Raw genomic sequence first — 21,183 nt, 5'->3', positions numbered from 1 at the left:
TATCCATTGACGATAATTTCTTTTTCTGAATTGTGAATTATTGGTTGTGTTGAAGCATCGGCAAAACAACCTGGAGTTTTTATTTTAGATGCAAAGATTAATCAGATGCAAACCATTCCATGGCAGGGAATCAACTGCATTGATTTATTCTCCCTGGAATTTGCTATTTGAGTGCAAATCTCACCAATTTTCCTGGGCAGTTCCATAAATTGATACAGATGAATATGTATTTCTGATCTTTGGTAAAGCGTTTGCAAATAATGCTTATATTTAATTTTCTCCCTCTGCAGAACCCAGAGCTCTGATTTCATAAGACAATGTCCAGGAAAATTAGTACATGTGTTTCAGAATCCAACAATAACAAGGCTGATGAAGATAAGAACGGGGTCGCTGGTTTGACCTATGTGAGTAAAATTATTGTTAGGGCAGCTATTCCTTTGCTAGTCAGATTATTTGTTAAGTCTGGAATGGTCTGTTAATGTTCCATTAAAGGGAGTTTATGGATCAGAGAATGTCTCCTAATAGCTAGGAATCTCTCTCTCTCTCTCTCTCTCTCTCTCTCTCTCTCTCCAACTGATCTCAGATGATATGACACCCCTTAACTTGAAAGAAGTAAGCAAATGTGTGCCCCCCAGGCTGGGTGCCCCAGACTCTCACTATATTGTTAAAGGGATTCATGCCAGAAATTTATGCAATTAAATTGGATTAAAGCATTACTAGTACAATAAATCCACTTGGGAGAAAACCTGACTTTCTGAGGTTAGAGGAGTGCTGAGTAAATGTTCCAAAAAGCGTGGGATGAACAAATGATTAACAGGAAGATGCAAACAAAAAACAAAAAAAACCCTGCACTGTCATATAACCTCTCCTCCATAAACCAAACAGAAAAAAAATGTTCAATAAAGGCTGAGCATAGTCTAAACTTTGCATTTTCTTTGTTCAAGCAAATCAGGATGGAGGCTCCACAAACAGCTCAGCTGGAGGAGCCCAAACACAGCAGCCCAAAAAGTCAGAGAGAGAAAAAGCTGAATGTTTTCGGTTGGAGTTAGCTCCACAACTTGCTCTCTGGGGAGGATATCCTGCTTTGGATAACCCCCCCCCTTTCCTCATCTCATGTTCTGCCTGCATATTTGCAAATAAGCGAATGTTAGAAAGACCCCTTAAGTCTCTAGGATATGGGGCCTCAGTGCCTGTCATCCCCCAGGGAGCTGCTTGGGGCCATTGCTGATGTTGACATCCAAGGGGCTCCTTAATTCCAGGTCACCTACAGCTGTGTTTGTGGCCACCTTCTAAGTCCCCCAAAATGTTATGCCCTGGAAGTTCCATGGCCCCATGGCTTTGTGGGTTAAACAATGGTCATTGCCCTAAAAACATGCAGTGTCCCAGAACTTCCTTCATCCAGGGTCTGAGGCAGGTTTCCAGTACTCTTTTACTCAAAGGAAAGTACCGTATATTCTCAGTAGCAGAAGCTTCTGGAAACGTTGGCCACTAGAGGGAGCAGGAAACAATATTTAAGTTAGAAGCAAGAGGCTGTAGCTGCTGAGATTTTCCATTCCGCACACATACAGTATTAACTTGGGCTCCGTCTGGGATCAAAGCCCAAAACTAGGGACAGGGAGTAGAGTGGGGGCGGAACTGGGTTCATTCTTCATATAAAGGGAAACTTGCTTAATTATCACTTTCCGAAGCAATGCATGAACTGAATTGCAGCTGTCCTTCAGAATTTGCACTTCTCTGAATTTTGCTGTGCAGTTCTCCAGCCAAATAGCATGGGCTAAATTGCATTTCGTAGGGTAAGAAGTGTACAAGAATGCATATGTTTTGGTGGAAATAACAAAGCATGCATTATAGCAGGGCACGTATGCTTTGCAAAATGTGTGCAATGGCAAAATTCCACACAAAAATGTCTATATTAGACACTTGCTCGAAAATGCTGATGAATTTTCATGATACCTTTTTTTAAAAAGAAAAAAGAAAAAGCAAGGTGATGTGGAAATATGGAGAACTGAAAGATGAGAATTGGAAAGATGAGAAGCTGAAAGTACTGAAATCATTAGATACATTAGATACAGACACCCCTACTGGCTTTCCCCTGCATATAACTCATTGTAATTTATATATGTGCTAATATATCAGGGGTTTTAGGAAGCAGCTTTTGCCTCTCATGCCAGCCGTGTCCCAGAATAAATGCCTTTCCTTTCTCCTGTAGAAACAAGGGTTCTAACTGGAAACAGAACAGGGACAACTCACTTTAAAACCTTGCAAACATTGGAGGCAGAACTCCCTCCCACAGGAATCAGTGATGGCCACAAACCGGGATGGCTTTAAAAAGAGGGTTAGTCAAATTCACGGAGGAGAGGGTTATAGATGGCTGCTAGCCATGATGACGATGCTCCGCCTCCCTGGTGAGAAGCAACAATGCTTCTGAATACCCGTTGCTGAAAACCACAGGAGGGGAGAGGACTCTTGTGCTCAGATCCTGTTTGCAGGTTTCCCCAGGCACTTGGTTGGCCACTGTGAGAACAGGATGCTGGACTGGATGGGCCCTTGGCCTGATCCAGCAGGTGGTTAGACTAACACAGAACATCTCAGTAGACATTTCTGGCTTTTCATCCACCCCACCCCCCAGACAGAATGTTTGGGTTGGTATTTCTTTAACAGGAATCAGCGCTGGAAGGAACTTTGCATAGATGTTGGAATGTTCTGTGCAGGTTCAGAGTGACCGTTGAGCAGGGCAGTTGGAAAGGGAGAAGCTAGTCTGAGCAGAATGACCGAGACAAAAGCTTCCTTCTAAATGGAAGCGAACTGACATGGCAAGCAAGTCAGAACAGGGGCGGAGGGGAAACCACATTAGTCAGAGCACCAAGAAGAGTCACCATGAAGAGAAGATGGCAGGGCAAGAAAAGAGATAAGTGCTGAAACCACCACATCCAAGGGCAAAGCTAGAGATTACAAGGGTGGAAAATGGGGTCCCTTGCTTTGTGACCTTAATGCAGCAGCTTGAAGCATTTGCAGGAGGGTGGCTTAAGCGGAGAGTAGCCTGACCAATTGTTTTCTGTTTCAAGTCCCTCCAAGTAATTGTATTACCTTCATACAGTTTCTCCTGAATGGACACACTTTTATTTCGGAGTCCACCAGGAGGAAAAATCAGTTCAGGGATGGGAGGGTATTTGCAGGGGAGAATTGACTGCAGAGAATTGACTGCTGGGAACCTAAGAAAAGCCTGCTGGATCAGGCCAATGGCCCATTTAGTCCAGCATCCTGTTCTCACAGTGGCCAACCAGGTGGCTGTGGGAAACCCACAAGCAGGACCTGAGCCCAAGAGCCCTCTCCCCTCCTGTGGTTTTCAGCAACTGGTATTGAGTAGGATACTGCCTCCAAACATGGAGGCCGAGAAATAGCCATCATGGCTGGTAGCCATGGATAGCCCTCCCCTCCATGAGTTGGTCACTGCCTGCTGTCAGAGTGAGTTCCATACTTCAGCTATGCACTACCTCCAGTCCACCTCTCCTAAGCTCCACCCCCTTTGTGAGAAGGACATCCAGAGGGCCACCACAAAGGGGGCCATGGATGGTCCTGCAGCCCAGGATTCAACTATCTGAAATGATAGTTGCTCTACATGAAAGATGGAGCAAGCTTGTTTTCTGCTGCTCCATTGTGGGGGGACCCAAGCTAACAGATTCAAATGGCAAGAAAGGAGATTCCAGCTAAACATTCGGAAGAACTTTCTGATGATCAGAGCTGTTCACCCGTGGAATGGATTCCCTCAGAAGGTGGTGGACTCTCACTCCTTGAAGATTTGCAAACAGAGACTGGTTGTCTACCTGCCAGGGATTCTTTAGGTGTGATTCCTGAAGGCACAGGAAACCCAGTGTTACATACACTATCCCTGATAGGTGGCCATTGACCTTGTTGTTGTTTAGTCGTGTCCAACTCTTTGTGACCCCATGGACCAGAGCACGCCTGGCACTCCTGTCTTCCACTGCCTCCCGCAGTTTGGTCAGACTCATGTTGGTAGCTTCGAGAACACTGTCCAACCATCTCATCCTCTGTCGTCCCCTTCTCCTTGTGCCCTCCATCTTTCCCAACATCAGGCTCTTTTCCAGGGAGTCTTCTCTTCTCATGAGGTGGCCAAAGTATTGGAGCCTCAGCTTCAGGATCTTTACTTCCAGTGAGCACTCAGGGCTGATTTCCTTCAGAATGGAGAGGTTTGATCTTCTTGCAGTCTATGGGACTCTCAAGAGTCTCCTCCAGCACCATAATCCAAAAGCATCAATTCTTCAGCGATCAGCCTTCTTTATGGCCATCGACCTAAGTCACCTCCTAATGATGGATGGTCCACTACTTCAAAGTGGTACTTCAAGCAGTGGTACTTCAAGCAGCCTGTTCCACTGTTGAACAACTTTTTTTTCTTTCCCATCATTAAAGTAATATATATATATATATCTCTTCCTCTCTTTTTACTTCGAAGAAAAAACCGGCCGTAAGCGATGAGCCATGGGATCCGCAAGCGGGCAAGGTGTACGTGTCGGAGTCTCGTTTGAGTCCCGAGGTTAACACAATCACTGGCAAAAAGTCCTTCCACCAGAAATATTCTCAAAGCTTGGAAACCCTGATCCCCATCCGCCTGAAGGCAAGGCAAGTTGTGTGGCTGTAGGAAGCTGCCTAACGAGTCAGACCCATCTAGCTCAGTACTGTCAACACAGACCGGCAGCAGCTCTCCAGGATCTCAGGCCTTACCTGGAGATGCTGGAGATTGAACCGGTGTTTGTGTGTGACTGTGTGTGTGTGTGTGTGTGTCTTTTGCATGCAAGGCAGATGCAGTGCCACTGAGCTACATCCCTTCCCGTAACTGGAATGCAAGCAGCTTAACAAAGATCGCTTTGAATAGCATTTGCACCCTCTCGTTTGTCGCGGGAAAAAGGCCAGCAAAAATAAATAAACAAACCTCAAACTTGTGGGTCGGCATGAAACTGTGCACCTTATTTATTTATTTATTTATTTTGAAAGGTGCATTTCTTTTGTGAATTGCTGGGCTATAAAAATACTCCATCCGTTGAAATGTTAAGGCATCTCCTTAACACTGATTGATGGGAGACAGACCTTTTGAAAGGATTCTGTTTATGACTCTCTCTGTTTAATGCAATGTTACCATGATATTGAACAAAAGAAGTCCTGTTTTATTTCATTGGCGTTTATACCCCTCCTTTCCATGATAAAACCAGAAACTTCCTGAAGCTAGCAGGTCCAGATCTGGTCAGTGCTTGGCGCTCTAGACAATACCATTCTGAGTTCTGCCAAAGTCAAGAAATGAATGAATCATAAACACCACGCGGGTATGCATAAAAGCTCCCGTTGCTCGGTCCCTGCTCCTGCCAACCTAGCAGTTCGAAAGCACGTTAGAGTGCAAGTAGATAAATAGGTACCACTCCAGTGGGAAGGTAAACGGCGTTTCCGTGTGCTGCTCTGGTTCGCCAGAAGCGGCTTAGTCATGGTGGCCACATGACCCGGAAGCTGTATGCCGGCTCCCTCGGCCAGTAAAGCGAGATGAGCGCAGCAACCACAGAGTCGTTCGCGACTGGACCTAACGGTGAGGGGTCCCTTTACCTTTACCTTTTTATGCATAAAAAAGCCATTTGCAGCAGAGATGGTGACCCTCGATATGTTTCTTGCGCTCCAGCTCCCATCAGCCTCAGCCAATGGTCAAGGATGATGGGCATTGTAGTCTAACAACATCTGGAGGACCACACATTCTCCACCCTTGGTTTTTCATGATCTGGGTCTGCGCTAACAAGCATATTTGCAAATAGAAATATAGGGGAGAAACATACAGGACAGAAGAGCACATATAGGAACAGTGGAATGATCTATGTAAGCAACGAAAGGATAGCAAATAAGAAGTACAGACTATTACACCCATTTTTTTTGGGGGGGGGACACCTTCAATTGGGGTGTGACTTCCCACATTAAAAAGCAGAAACTTTAACTAATCTTAGCACTTTCAGAGCGACTTCCCTTTGGCCACATTTATTTGTATTTAGCCAATTACTGGTAATAGCTATTGATTTCCTTATGAATTTGTTACGGCACATCTGTGTCAGGTGAAGGTTTGTACATATTTGGTAAGTATATATAAATAGTTTGTGCTTCAAATTTTCTTTACCCTTATGTTTTCAATATATAATGCAATTTCTGCTATCCCTAGATCAACTTCATCAACTTTGTCAAATCAATTAAACTGAATAGTTTAAAATGGATTTTTGAATACATGTGCAATTAATTGTTACTGTTCTGAACGATGCTTTTCATAGGGTAGAGGGCATTGGGGATAAGTTATGGAACCAAGGGGCTGTGACCCTAGAAAATTTGCGAACCACTCAATTAGACATTAGGAGAAAACCCACGAGAGTGTTGGAGTTTGGGTGGACAAACTTCCTGATGCAGCAGAAGGCAGCTTGCTAGCAGTGCAATAGCTTTTTGTTTCATTTTACTCTCTCCCCTCTCCCGGGCAGGTCAGCTGTGAATCCAATAGACAACGCGGGGCTGCTCTCGTTTGCGACATTTTCTTGGCTCTCGTACCTCATGCTCCGAGGATTCAAGCACAAACTCAGCATGGACTCCTTGCCTCCTCTGTCTCCCCTGGATAGCTCAGAACCAAACACCAGAAGGTAGTAGGGTTTTGACACACCGGTATATGTAAGAGCTTCTTCTGCATGCAGGGAACGATCATTTGCATGTCCACACACCCATCTCGGCTCTCGAGAACTTGAGTGTAAAAGGCAGTTCTTAGCTAGGAAATAACACTATTTGCAGCTTCTTGCTGCTCCACTCATGTAAAGTTCAAGGGAACAGGATGGAAGGCCACTGTCCTTCCCCGCCCCCTGAATTTTTGTTGTGCATGCAATGTTATGATCCTGATTTCATTCAGTCTCCCTGTAATTTTCCCATGCAGAGTCACCTTATGAGCAGGGCTGTCACCATTACCTGGCATCCGTGAGCACCCAAACCTAGGCACCCCAGTAAGGCCTGTTACTCATTCTTTAGTTCAGGAAGGCTTAACACAGGGATACCAGAAGGGTCCAACTGCTGCACCAGGCCAAAAAGACCCAGCTACTCTAGCATCCTGTTCTCACAGTGGCCAGCCAGGTGCTTGTGGGAAGCTTGGAAGTAGGAACCTGAGCGCCATGGTGCTCTTCCCGCTTGCGATTCCCAGCAAAGTGGCATTCAGAGGGCATGCTGCCTCTGAAGGGAAGACATAGACCTCTTAGCTAGTGGCCAAGCTGAAAGGCCTCTGCATCTGCTCAGAGGTACGGTCTTCCTGCTGCTTCACGTATCATTGGAAGGAAGAGCATCATGTGCCAATAAGGAAGGTAGCAATAGCCTCGTGTTCTTCCACCCCTATTTATCTTGTGAACCACTGTGAGAGCTTTTGATGATGGGTGGTATATAAACCCAATATTAATTAATCAATACATACCATAGAATTGATAGCTCTGTCCTCCCTTTTAACGCCATCCACGTTGGCCATCAGCATGGCATCTTTCGTCTTGACGCTGGATATTAGAATTCTTAGTGGAGCGTTTGCTTCAGCATCAATGCAGGTCAAAATGAGAGCTTATATTTGAGCTGGAGGTGCCATCCCTTCTGAACTACCAGTGAGGCCCTGATCTAGGCAGGTGCCTACATATGCCTCTCCCCTCCTCCCAAGTAGCATCATTCATGCCTGAACCTCCTCCCTGGCTCACTGTCCCCTTTGGTCCTATGACCCCAGAGGCAGGGGCGTAGGAAGGGGGGGGTGCGGAGGTGGTGATTCACCCCAGGTGTCATCCCAGAGGGGGGTGACAAAATCCCCTCTGGGCGGATTGTGCTGCCGCGCTGCGATACACCCTCCACCAGGAGGATTGCACTGCCATGCCATGATCACCCCCCCACGGGGTGGATCGCACACCGCGCCGTTATTGGCCCATGGACTGATCACCCCGCCCCTTGGGTGGATCACCCTGCCCCCCAGGTACATGGCACATACCGCTCTGGTGCTCGCCTTCCTCCGAGTCCCCACCTATAAACATTTCCCAATTCTCCTTCAAGGCTGTCTCATCTTGTTCTCTGATTTTACTAGTTAAGTTTACTAATTCAGCATATTCCATAATAATAATAATTTATTATTAATACCCCGCCCATCTGGCTGAGTCTCCCCTGCCACTTTGGGAGGCTCCCAATTGAATATTAAAACAATACAGCATTAAATATTAAAAGCTTCCCTTAACAGGGCTACCTTCAGATGTCTTTTAAAATTAGGATAGCTGCTTATTTCCTTGACATTTGATGGAAGGGCATTCCGCAGGACGGGTGCTGCTACTGAGAAGGCCCTCTGTCTGGTTCCCTGTAACCTCACTTCTCGCAATGAGGGAACCGCCAGAAGGCCCTTGGCGCTGGATCTCAACTGCCACCCCTCTTTTATAGGTACTGCATCCTCCCACTATTTGGGGGCATATAGTACTCTCACTGCAGTAGGCACATACAGAAACAAATTCCTTTGATTCTTTGGTACACCTGGTCCAATTATACCTAGGAGAAAAGCTTCTGGATTGTTGTTTTTGGGGGGTGGGGTGGGGGAACCCTCTTAAATATATATCTTTTTCATCTCATTATGTATCATCTCCCCAAATCCCTTAGCTATTCTATAAGTCCACTGCATATGATAAAATGTACCTTTTGTTTCTTTACATTTCCAACATGTACCTGATTCTGACGATACATCTTTGCTAGTTTACTTGGTGTAGAGTACCATCTATAAATCATTTTAACCTGTGGAACTATTTGACCACAGTATGTAACTAGCACAGTTAGAGCTTTCAATAAGGATTAAGAAAAATTTCATTAAGGTCTATCTATGGCTGTTAGAGAGATGTTTATCTAAATTAAGGTAACTGGTGACACCACCCGAGGGAGGAAGGGGGAGAAGGCTTTCTTTGATGGGGGGTGGGTGGAGGGAGGGTAAATTTCGATGTGTGGGGGGGGATGACAAAAAATTTCTGCACCGGGTACCACCTGACCTTGCTACACCACTGCCAAGAGGTGACCAGGGTGAGGTATGAGAGCCAGCCAGGAAGCCAGGCACCTAGGGTAGGGGTGTCTGGATCTGATGGGTCTGCCCCCCCCCGGGGCCCCATCAGCTGCCCAATGGTTGCCAGTTGGTTGCAAGGAATTACTCCCATAGGTCATCCTGTTCAGCACTGACTTTGTAGCTCGCCATCAGAAGTGGGTCTCTTCCAACCAGCTTGCGAGGGGAGGAAATGTGCAATGTGGTTGTTTGCCTTTGACAGATTGCAACACCTTTGGGAAGAAGAGCTGGCCAAAGTCGGTCCCAATAAAGCTTCCTTACGCAGAGTGGTGTTTAGATTCCAAAGGACCCGGATTCTGGTAGACATATTGGCTAACATCATTTCAGTTAGTATTGGTGCTTTGGGCCCGGTGAGTAGCATGGAAATACAATTTATAAACACGCTTGAAATGTGTGTTTCGAAGGTGGGTGGAGGGCTTGTCGGGTGGCCTTTACCAACCTGGCTCTCTCCAGATGTGTTTGAACTGCTGCTCCCATCCCATCCTCGGCCAGCATACCTTCCATTTGGCAGATTATCTCCCCACCCTGAAAAGTAACCGAGAAACACTTTTGCAGACATTGATAATCCACAACATCCTGCGGTACAGCGACAGCGACGCCTGGGACATCTTGCCTGGGATTGGCCTCTGCATAGCCCTTTTCATCACAGAGTTTTCCAAAGTCTTCTTCTGGTCAATGGCTTGGGCCATCAACTACCGCACCGCTATCCGATTAAAAGTTGCCGTGTCGACCCTGACATTTGAGAAGCTGCTGTCATTTAAGACTCTGGCACGCATGTCTGTCAGCGAAGTAAGTTGGTTTTATTTTATATGTAGCTCACCCTTCCTCCAAGGAGCTGAAGGTGGTGCACATGGTTATCTTCCTCCCATTAAAAAAACCCTCACAACAACCTCACGAGGTAGGTTACGATGAGGGATGGTGGCTGCCCAAGGTCAGCCAGCGAGTTTCATGGCTAAGAAGGCATTTCAACACTGCTCTTCTAGGTCATAGTCCAGCACTCTGGACCACATACATTCAGGGGTGAGGAATCTCAGACATAAGGACCATATGTGGTCCACCAGGCCACACCCCTCTCATCAGGCCACACCGCTCACTGCTCCTGCTGCGCACTCTCCTCTATCTGGAATGCTCCCTTGAAATGGGATAATGCCTAGGTGGAGTGTGTGTCTATATACAGAAACCTGAATGACTAGCATGTAACTTCCTATCAAATTAATTGCCCCACCCATTTTCCCTCCGTCTCCACCCACTACAGCCATACAGCCATCAAAATATTTCTCATGCAGGAACATGGCCTTCCAGCTGAAAATATTTCCTTACCCCTGCTCTCATTCACTTGCTTCCTAGGAGGCATTTGATTGGTAAAACTTCTTTGATGAAAGGTTTAGAAAGGATTGTTCTGATCACTGGACAGTGCCAGCTATAGAGGGCCCCGAGGGTCCCAAGCACACACACAATTTTGGTTGTGGGATGCTCAGTACCCACACCGCAGGGCCCCCGACGTTACTTCCGGTGCCTTGCGAAACACTGGAAGTCATGTCCGAGGCCTCATGAGACCTCAAAGATGCCGTCCGAGGCCTTGCAGGACCACAGAACCTGACTTCCAGTGCCACCTAAAGCCACAAGGCTGTGGGGGGCACAATGTCATGGCGTCACGTCACATGCGCTGGGCACCTACCGTATTGGCTAAAATATAAGCCACACTTTTCCTCCAAATTCTGACAATGAAAAGTTAAAGTGTGGCTTATATTCACGACCTTCCCTTTCCCCCAATGGCTCTGGGGAGGCTTGGGAGCAGCAGGCGGGCTGTGCGCCATTGCCCCATGCTCCCAGGCTGCTCTCTGGGGAGGGGGGAGTCGCACCGCTTTCCTGGCGCCTCCCCCCCCCAAGAGCAGCCTGGGAGCACGGGGCAATGGCAAGCAGCCCAAGCCACCGGAAAGAAGAGGGAAGCGGGGGAGTCTGCTGGCAGCCTAGAAGCGTGGGGGGATGTCTTTTTTCTCCCCCCCTTTCAATTTTGAAGTTGCGGCTTATTTGCGGGTGCAGCTTATATTCGGGCCAATACGGTATAACCTGGGGCCCAAGTTAGTGCCCCTGTCACTGGATAAGGCTATTAAGTCATGATGGTCAGGTGCTTCCTCCAGGTCTAGAGCCAGCTGTTGATGTGGGACGACAGTGGCAGAGGGCCATTGCCCTCAGTGCTACTTGCAGACTTCTGTTTAGTCCTGCTGGGCAGCAGAATGCTGGACTAGGTAGGCCTTCAGGAAGATCCAGAACAGCAGGCTGGTATTATAAAACCAGGTGGTTACACATCAGCCCAGCCGGGTGTTACATATACCTTGACAATGAATTGAAAACCTTTGATTACGAGATCACTTCTGACAACTTTGATTCTCTGAGTTTCTCGTTTTTCCAGTCTGCATTTCCACAACACTCTTCTAATTTTTTTAAAGCCCTCATGAAAATTTGACATATTAGTGCAAATTTCTCTTAATAGATGTAAGCAGTTTAAACTAATAACACACATTTTTGCAAGCCATTTCCTCAAGATAATGCATTTTTGTATATTTTTATTAATATTAGATGTCTGTGCACATGTCACTCTACTATATGCATTTTGGTACACATTACACATACAGGAGAACGGCATTGCAAAATTCAGAAAAGTGGGAACTTCAAGGATGGCTCGCACATTGTTTAAGAAAGTACAAATTTAGTAGGTTCGTCTTTAAATGTGAACCAATCTGAATTTCTCCCTCGTTCTTCCTTCTGGCCAGTTGGTCATGACATCACTCTTGCTTCCTTTGTATCTTTCAGATGATCAATTTGCTAAGCAATGACGGCTATCGAATATTTGACGCTGCTTTAGTTTGTCCCCTGCCACTTGCTATACCTCTGCTGATGATCATCGGCGCAATCTACTCCTGCATCATCCTTGGTCCCACGGGACTCATAGGGCTGTTTCTTTACATTATATTCATACCTGTACAGGTAACACAGTCATTTCCTACATAATCATGGCACTATTTAGCAGGAAGAAACTCCAATGAAAATCCTCGCTGTTACGTATTTTTTTACATGGCTGTTTATCTGTATATATTTGAAAATTTTATATATGGATGTTTTATGATGGCCTATATTTGTAATGCCTAATAAAGGCTTGGCGAAGTAAGCTTATGTCAATAACTGTTTTAGAAAAAAGGTTCCCCCCTCCCCCGCTGAGGAGTTTAAGAGAACCTCTAGATGGGTGGGCATTTTTGGTGGGTATATTCTGCAACATGCCATTGGCCTTGTTCACACCATACATTTAAAGCACTCTGGACCTGCTTTAAACAGTTGTTTTTTAAATTTAATATTTTTAAAATTATTATTATTAGAAATTTAGACTATACATACAGTACATACATATGATACATACATACATACATACATACATACAAACAAACAAATTTACATACACACAATAAACACTAATTTGTCCCACCACCACCCTCCACCCACCACATGTGAATGACTTCATCTATTTTCCTGCTTTAAACAGTCAAAGAATCCTGGGAGCTAAAGTTTGTTACGGGTGCCGAGAGTTGTTAGGAGAACCCCTTTCTTCCCCCCCCCCCTCAGCAGTACCATTTCCCAGAGTTCCCTGAGAAGAGGATGCATAGTTAAACCACTCTGGGAACAGCAGCTCTAGGAGGGGTCTCCTAACAACTCTCAGCACCCTTAACAAACGACAGCTCCTAGAATCCCTTAGGTTAAGCCACGGCCATTTAAAGTGGTGCTTTAAATGCCTAGCATGTCAATACGGCCACTGATGCAATAACAGTGGTAGATTTATCCCTGGGCGTCCACTCCCCCTTATTAGTTGTTCTGTGATGCTTCCCCAATATTATTGCGTTACTGCCGCCTGGGGCGTCACCCTTGTGCTATAGTACAACATTCATACAGCACAACCTGGAACATTAGTAGTATGAACTGTCACAGGGTTTCAGCAGGAAGCTACAGGAGTGGATATGAAGCGGTATGTCCTTCTCAAAACTTTTTCAGGTGCAAACAGGGCTGAAAGCACGATTGTGTGTAATGGTCCCCATACCATCACAAGCCCAAATAATCCTGAATGCATCTTGTCTGGAAGGGCCCATAGTCTATTCACTGGATGACACTGGACTTATTTGTACCCGGGTGAAGTTAGGCGTTTCCTGCCTCTGTCATGTTCTTGTTGAGTGTCAGGAAGTTGAACAAAAACTTTCTGACTGGTGTGTCCTCTAAGCCAGAGGTTCCCAAAGTCCCCCCCCAGGCCACAGCCCCCTTGGTTCTATAAGCCCATTCCTGTGTGCGCCCTACGAAAAGCATTCTTCAGAATAGTGGTTTGCACGGCACACTAAGAAAGATAATGGCACAATAAAGTTCATAACAGTACGGTAACAATCAATTGCACATTTATTCAAAATCCAGTTAAAGCTATTTAGTTTAATCGATTCGACAAAACTGATGAACTTGATCTAGTCATACTAGATTTCCAAAGTCTGAAAGTAATTTAAACCCCCAGCGCCCCCTGCCGCCCTCTTGCCTCTTAGTCCCTGCCCACGTAATCCCACTGCCCTTTAGGGGTGCTATCAGGCTACTTCCATGAGTAGGGGGAGAGAGGCACCTTCTCAGTGCAAAGCGTGTGGTCTACACTAAGCTACTTGGACCTTCCCTAAGGGCACTTTTTTTTTTTAAACAGGCCCATTAGTTTTTGTCTCTTATATTAACTGTTTGCTCTCTTCACATTTTGCCTATTTGCTGTAGATGTCCATAGCCAAGATAACATCTGTATTCCGAAGAGCCGCCATTCAGAAGACGGATAAGCGTGTGCGAATAATGTCTGAGATTTTAACATGTATGAAGCTGATTAAGATGTATGCTTGGGAGAAATCTTTTGCGAACACCATCAAAGGTATGGGGCATGGCGGGGGAAGAGTTCTTTTGCATTTCAGCTGAGTTCCTTATGTGGATCGTTACCTGCAATTGTCTTTGTTTCAGTGGTCATCCAAGATTATAATTTGCAAAATTGCATTCCATTGTCTAGAATAGGTGGTGTGGCCAAAAGTGGATGTTGCCACTGCTTACCTGCCATGTGGCACGTACAAGCACACAGCCCTCCTTCTCAGCTGATCCATGCAGGTCAGCATGGGAGGGGCATTACCGTATATAGAAATGACGACAGCCAATGTTCATATGCCTCCCAGTGAAATATGCCACTGTTTGGAATTCTTAGTAGCTCTTCGGCTTCAAGAGAGAATATAGGACCCCCAAGGAGAACATCCTGATACCTAAAGACAGATCAAAGCTTTTAAAAGGACAGATCACAAGCCTCCAATCCCGATAATTATTCTTCCCAGGGGTTGTGAATGCGGCAACCTGAATTTGTACCTTTTCTGTAGGTTTGCTTTTCGTTCAGTTGTGCTCTCTACTGTATTTCTTTTATGTTATCAAATTATATGTTTTTGATTAAATAAAAACAGATAAATACATTTTAAAATATGATTTTCAATCTGATGGCTGGGGAAGGAGTCATCTGCTTCCCCATGAGGACACCTAGGATTGTAAAAGGGGTATAAACCTCCCCATTCAACCCAGCTCTGTTGGAGGAAGGGTTACCACTGCCTCCAAAATCAGTGGGGCCTTGTCATTTGCTTGCAGTGGGATAGATCATCTAGGGTAGAAGCCTAGAAGGTTCTGTGGTTTACCACTTTGCTAAAATCATAACAGCTTGATATATGTATTTTACCCTCCCCAGGCACCAGAAAAATGGAAAGGAAAATCCTAGAAAAATGCGGATATGTACAGAGCGTGAATTTTGCCCTAACTCCAATTGTGTCCACCACAGCGATGGTCTTGACATTCACCTTCCACCTTCTTTTGAAGCGAGAGCTAACAGCCTCTGCTGTAAGGCTTAGCCACAATTTACATTTTGTTAATGATCATTTTGTCAGTTTCATATTTTGACCCTGATGTTGTTGACATTACCTTTCTGGCACCCTAAAACTTAGGGTCAAACTAACATTATTCCAGCTTTGTATGTGGTTACTCACCTGTTCACCATGGATGACCAGACATTCTGTGATGGTGAGTGCATAGCATTCCTTGGAGGTGAGCGTGAGAAGGTCAGTGGAGGAAGACTAGACCACTCCATCCCTTGTCTACCAGCTTGCTTTGTTTCCATGCTTGCTGTGGAAGAAGGAAAATCTCTTCATCCACAACCTGCACACAAAACGGGGGGGGGGGAGGGGGTTAGAGATGAGAAGGATCACCCCATCCCTCTTCCACTAGTCCACTTGATCAAATGCCTTTTTAAAAATGAAAAACCCCAAAATTCTAAGTGGTTACATGGAAACTTCTTAGGGGGGCACACAGAGAAGGACCTCAGATACAGATTGTAGGGTCTGAGTAAGTTCATACCTGGAAAGGCGGCCATTGGAAACCTTGGGGTATTGGGGTTCTGTGTTATGCAAGGCTTTATAGGTCAAAACCAGTATTTGGAGTTGGTCCTTTTTTCTGCATACCTGTGCTGATGAGCTGGATTCCTGGTTTACTTCCTTCCACAGCAAGGCCACATAACACCGGTCCTAGGAAACCTACATTGGCTCCCAGTACGTTTCCGAGCACAATTCAAAGTGTTGGTACTGACCTTTTAAGCCCTAAACGGCCTCGGTCCTGTATACCTGAAGGAGCGTCTCCACCCCCATTGTTCAGCCCGGACACTGAGATCCAGCGCCGAGGGCCTTCTGGTGGTTCCCTCACTGCGAGAAGCAAAGCTACAGGGAACCAGGCAGAGGGCCTTCTCGGTAGTGGCGCCCGCCCTGTGGAACGCCCTTCCATCGGAGGTCAGGCAGATGAACAACTTCCTGACATTTAGAAAACACCTAAAGGCAGCCCTGTTTAGGGGAGTTTTTAATCTGTGATATTTTAATGTATTTTTGTATTTGTTGGAAGCCGCCCAGAGTGGCGGGGAAAACCCAGCCAGATGGGCGGGGTATAAATAATACATAATAAATAAATAATAAAGCACTTTGAAGTTAAGTATAATGCAGCTCCTTATGTTCTATATGCCAAAAGAGCTGGAGAAGGAGTAGGAACAGGGGAAACTGTCTCTCCCAAGCCTCCATCAGAGAAATTCAGTGCAGCATCAAAATTCATATTGCAACCTGGCAGCTTTAGTCCATGCTGCCATCGTCGAGGTGGTGTAGTGGTTGGAATGTTGGGCTAGGACTGCAGGGAGTGAGGTTGAAAGTCTCAGTCTGCCATGATTCCAGCTGCCTTTTAACTCCTTTCCCTTTCCAGGCCTTCAGCATGATTGCTATGTTTAACGTCATGAGGTTTTCACTTGCCATTCTGCCGTTTGCTGTGAAAGCCATGGCGGAAGCAAATGTCGCTATTAAAAGAATGGAGGTAAAACAACAACAACAACAACAACAACAACAACAACAACAACAACACAAATGTTTTAGGTTTGTTCAGCGGGAGCATGAGAAACAATGGCCACAGCCTCCTCTAGGCTGAGGTTCCTGCGCTGGACCACACTTTTGCTGTAGCAATATGCACTGTAATATATTATTACACCGGAGGCTGCTTGCTAGGGAAATTACAAGTAACGTTAAAGGTAAAGGTAAAGGGACCCCTGACCATTAGGTCCAGTCATGATCGACTCTGGGGTTGCGGCGCTCATCACGCGTTATTGACCGAAGGAGCCGGCGTACAGCTTCCAGGTCATGTGGCCAGCATGACAAAGCCGCTTCTGGCGAACCAGAGCAGCACATGGAAACGCCGTTTACCTTCCCGCTGTAGCGGTACCTATTTATCTACTTGCATTTTGACGTGCTTTCGAACTGCTAGGTTGGCAGGAGCTGGGACCGAGCAACGGTAGCTCACCCCCTTCGCAGGGATTCGAACCACCGACCTTCTGATCGGCAAGCTCTAGGCTTAACCCACAGCGCCACCTGTTCATAACCCTTTGTTCTTGATCTTCTTCTTCTTCTTTTTTTTTTAAAAACACGTTAGTTCTGACTTTCAAGCTAGTTCCCAGAGTTTATTAATCCAGTGACTAGACAGGCAGCTCCTGGACATCCCATTATACTCCAAGCATACCTCTGCCACAATCACACAGTAAGTTAATTCTGTGCATTACTTTATTGGGTGCCATCCTCAACCCTGCCTCTCTCCTTTTTTTTCCTTTAGAAATTTCTGCTCGCCAAAACTCCTCCTGCCTATGTGATGGCACTGGAGGACCCCCAGAATGCTGTCGTCCTGAAAAATGCCACTTTGTCATGGGTGAATTTGTCTAGTGAAAGCAGCGCTAGAAGTAATAAGGAGAAGGTCCTGAAAGTGAAAAGTGTATGCGAGCCCCAAACCATGACCGGAGTCGCCGCGTCTCACTCTCAGACATCAAGTTCTGGGAAGGAGTGCAGTAGTGGCAATGTCCTGTCCAACATCAGTTTTAAGGTGCAGAAAGTAGGTATACCTGGATGATAATTCCCAGAAGAGTAGCCGTCCTAAGTCCAACAAGGAAGAGCCAAGTGGCACCTTGAAGACGGACACGTTTCTATGGAATAAGCTTTTGTGGGCTGCTGTCCATCGGATGCATGAAATGTTACCCTGAGTTGCAATTACGTGCGCAGAACACAGGTTATATCCAGTGTTATCTTTACTCAAAGCAGACCCATTGAAATTGATGGGCATGACTAACTTAGGGAGATTAATTTCAGTGGGTGTACTCTGATTAAAACTTAGTTGGCTATGGCCCATGGTTGGGAGGGGGGAACAGTAAAAATTGAGATCAGAGGGAGATTAAAGTCCCACCTGTACTGTATGTCTATTGCCCCCCTTTGAATAGTCATAGCTTCTCCCAAGGAAAACAGAAAACAAGAACCAAAAGAATTGTTTCTCACAGGAAGGAAACAAAGCACAGATTTCTCAGCTCTTGCACACAATTTGTACGTAAAGTTTTAGACACGGCAATGTTATGGATGGGCCTTTCTCTGAAAGTCTAGTTTTGATGGATGTCAGAACTTAATGGGCCAACGTTATCCACGACGCAGAAAATAGTATGTGCCAGAATCCTTTGGGAGAAGCCATGACTATTTAAAATGGTATAATACTGCTTTAAATATATAGTGCAGATGGCACCTAGATGAAGTAAAGTAGACAGTGATAGCCAGTGCTTTTTTTCTGGGAGGACGCAGGGGTACACATGCCCCTAAACATTTTGTGAATCTTTGTACTTTTGTCCATTCACTGTATTTATTTCCCCCGATTTGAACTATAAAATGGTGATTTTCTTGAGTCAATATGAGAGTACCCCTAAACATTTTTTTAAAAGAAAAAAGTACTGGTGATCTTTCTTTTTTAAATATATTTTTATTAAGGGTTTTCTTGGTTTACAAAGAAAGGTGCAATTCATTCTGTTTCTAATAAATCTTTTCTAACATTTCTTTCTGACTTCGATGTGCCACGGTAAAGAGTTAAGCAATCACTCTATGCATGTTCATGTAGCATACCAGTTGGGGAAAATGCACAATTGCTATGAATAGATCTGTTTCAAAATATATTTTCTTTGTAGGGCAAGGTTTTAGGGATTTGCGGACACGTTGGAAGTGGAAAGAGCTCGATCATGTCAGCGATATTGGGACAGGTATGCTACCTTTTAAACATTTTGCAGAAAATGCACACCATCTACTGCAGTTACTTGCAATGTTGTACATTTTTCTGTATTAAATTATTCTTTTTTCTTTTTTTGTAAATTTTTATTAAAGGTTTTCTCAGTTTACAAAGACTTGGGCAATGTCTCTCATAGCTTTTTTACAGATCAGTTTCAATTGTTGAGACATTGGGGAGGAAAAGGGGGAGAGCGGTAGATAAGGGGAGGGGTGGGGGTGGTGTGACAATGTTTCTAGTTTACTTAAAGTGTGTGTGGGGGGGGTTGTCAGCATCAGTTGTGCAGGTTCTTTGTTGTGCATTTGTTTTCCTTTGATGGTGAGAGTTGTTGGGGTTGGCCTAGGATATAGTTTTCTTTTGTGGTTGGCTGTGGTGGTCTGTTTTATGTGAGTAGGGTGGGCGGGTGTTCTGGGTCAGGTTAGCCATATTGATTTGTATGCTGTTGGTGGATTTCTGTCGTTGTCTTGTTGGGCTGTGTATGTGACAAAGGGGAGCCATACTGGGGTGAAGCTGTCTTCTTCTATTTGACCCCGTGTCAATTTCAACTTATTGGTTAATTTTTCTAGTAGGGCTGTTTCCCATACCGTCTGGTACCACTGATCCATGTTTACTCCTGCCAGGTCTTTCCAGTGTCTGGTTATGGTGTTTCTGGTAGCTGAGAGTAAGTGGGTTATGAGTTCTTTGTGATGTAGGTGGGCATTATTGTCCTGGAAGATGTTTAGCAGGGCCAGTTCTGGGGTAAGTTCTAATGTTTGTTGGGTTATTTTACCTATTTCTCTTACGGTTGTTCTCCAGAATTGTTGGGCTTTGGGGCATTCCCACCACATGTGGAAATATGTGCCTGTTGAGGTGCATCCTCTCCAGCATTTTGATGAGGTTCCTGGGCGTATTAGTGCTAGTTTTTGTGGTGTTAGGTACCACCTGTAGATGGTTTTCAGAGTAAGTTATTTCCTTTTTGCTGATATGGATTTAAAGGGGGTGTATTAAATTATTTTATGGTTGTATTGGATGAATAAGAATATCAACCTCAGCACTTGCGAAGTATAGGCATCAAGCATGTGTTGTTGTGCAGTGTCTAGAATGTCAGCCTACGACCTGCGAGATCAGGGTTCAAATCTCCACTCAGCTTCTGTCAATAGGCAGGGAGTTCCAAAGTGTAGGTGTTACCACACTAAAATATTGATTTGTTACAACTGAAGAATGAGTATCCCATGGCACCTGTAACAGTGCAAGTTTCGCAGATTGGAGTGGCTGAATGGGCACACAGGGGGTAAGGGAAAGATAACAAGTTGGTAACAACCAGTGCAGATCTCTGAGAGAGGTGTTACATGTCAGCAACCATGATACAACATTGTATAATAATAATAATAATAATAATAATAATAATAATAATAGTTTTTTTTAATACCCCGCCCATCTGGCTGGGTTTCCCCAGCCACTCTGGGCAGCTCCAACAGAATATTAAAAGCACAATAAAACATCAAACATTTAAAACTTCCCTAAACAGGGCTGCCATCAGATGTCTTCTAAAAGTCAGATAGTTGTTTATTTTCTTGACATCTGATGGGAGGGTGCTTCACAGGGCGGGCACCACTACCAAGAAGGCCCTCTGCCTGGCTCCCTGTAACTTGGCTTCCCCCAGTGAGGGAACTGCCAGAAGGCCCTCGGCACTGGACCTCAGTGTCCCGGCAGAACGATGGGAGTGGAGACGCTCCTTCAGGTATACTGGGATGGGGCCGTTTAGGGCTTTCAAGGTCAGCACCAACACTTTGAATTGTGCTCGGAAATGTACTGGGAGCGAATGTAGGTCTTTCGGAACCGGTGTTATATGGTCTCGGCGGCCGCTCCCAGCCCACCAGTCTAGCTGCCACATTCTGCACTAACTGCAGCTTCCAGCTTAAGCACAAAGGGAAGCTCTACAACACAGTGCATTGCAGTAATCCAATATTGGAGTCACCAGTGCCAGAACAGCCGTGGTCAAGCTCTCCTGGTCCATTCTGGGAGAATGGCCGACATATCTATTAATAGCCGTGGCTAGCAGACAAGCTCCTCCCTTCCTCTTGCTTTCAAGCGTTGCCCCCCCAAAACGAACAATCCACTTCTGTTTCACTTCACATTTTAGCCCGTCCCCAAATGCAGCCCAAAACTGCACTGAGCTCTCCAAGTGAACACAGAGCACATGGTGATGCTTTATAACAATTGAAAATGTAATCATGCTTGCTTTCTAAGGTCTATTTTCCTTATTACAAATGTTTGCACCTTCTTCTTTTTAGCATACACTGCTTAAGTTTCTCTAGACCGGCGGTGGGGAGCGTGCCACCCTCCAAACGTTGTTGGATTCCAACTCCCGTGAGCCCCAGCTAGCTTTG

General features: G+C 45.4%; 1 protein-coding gene across 1 annotated transcript in view; it reads left to right on the top strand.

The window, feature by feature from the left end:
* The first annotated feature begins 317 nt into the window (after nt 1-317).
* LOC118086797 (ATP-binding cassette sub-family C member 12) overlaps nt 318-21,183 on the top strand; it is a 77,943-nt gene continuing 57,077 nt past the window's right edge. The window contains exons 1-11 of the mRNA XM_088671100.1: nt 318-404; nt 4,472-4,638; nt 6,513-6,668; nt 9,327-9,474; nt 9,680-9,913; nt 11,939-12,112; nt 13,910-14,057; nt 14,901-15,049; nt 16,445-16,552; nt 17,339-17,611; nt 18,720-18,791. Of these exons, the coding sequence (XP_088527226.1) occupies nt 318-404; nt 4,472-4,638; nt 6,513-6,668; nt 9,327-9,474; nt 9,680-9,913; nt 11,939-12,112; nt 13,910-14,057; nt 14,901-15,049; nt 16,445-16,552; nt 17,339-17,611; nt 18,720-18,791 (1,716 nt within the window). The remainder of the gene's footprint in view (nt 405-4,471; nt 4,639-6,512; nt 6,669-9,326; nt 9,475-9,679; nt 9,914-11,938; nt 12,113-13,909; nt 14,058-14,900; nt 15,050-16,444; nt 16,553-17,338; nt 17,612-18,719; nt 18,792-21,183) is intronic.

The sequence above is a fragment of the Zootoca vivipara genome, chromosome 6, assembly GCF_965207765.1.
Source record: "Zootoca vivipara chromosome 6, rZooViv2.hap1.1, whole genome shotgun sequence".
Lineage (NCBI taxonomy): Eukaryota > Metazoa > Chordata > Lepidosauria > Squamata > Lacertidae > Zootoca > Zootoca vivipara.
The sequence above is the reverse complement of the archived record's forward strand: the minus strand, read 5'-3'. Positions and strand labels throughout refer to the sequence as shown.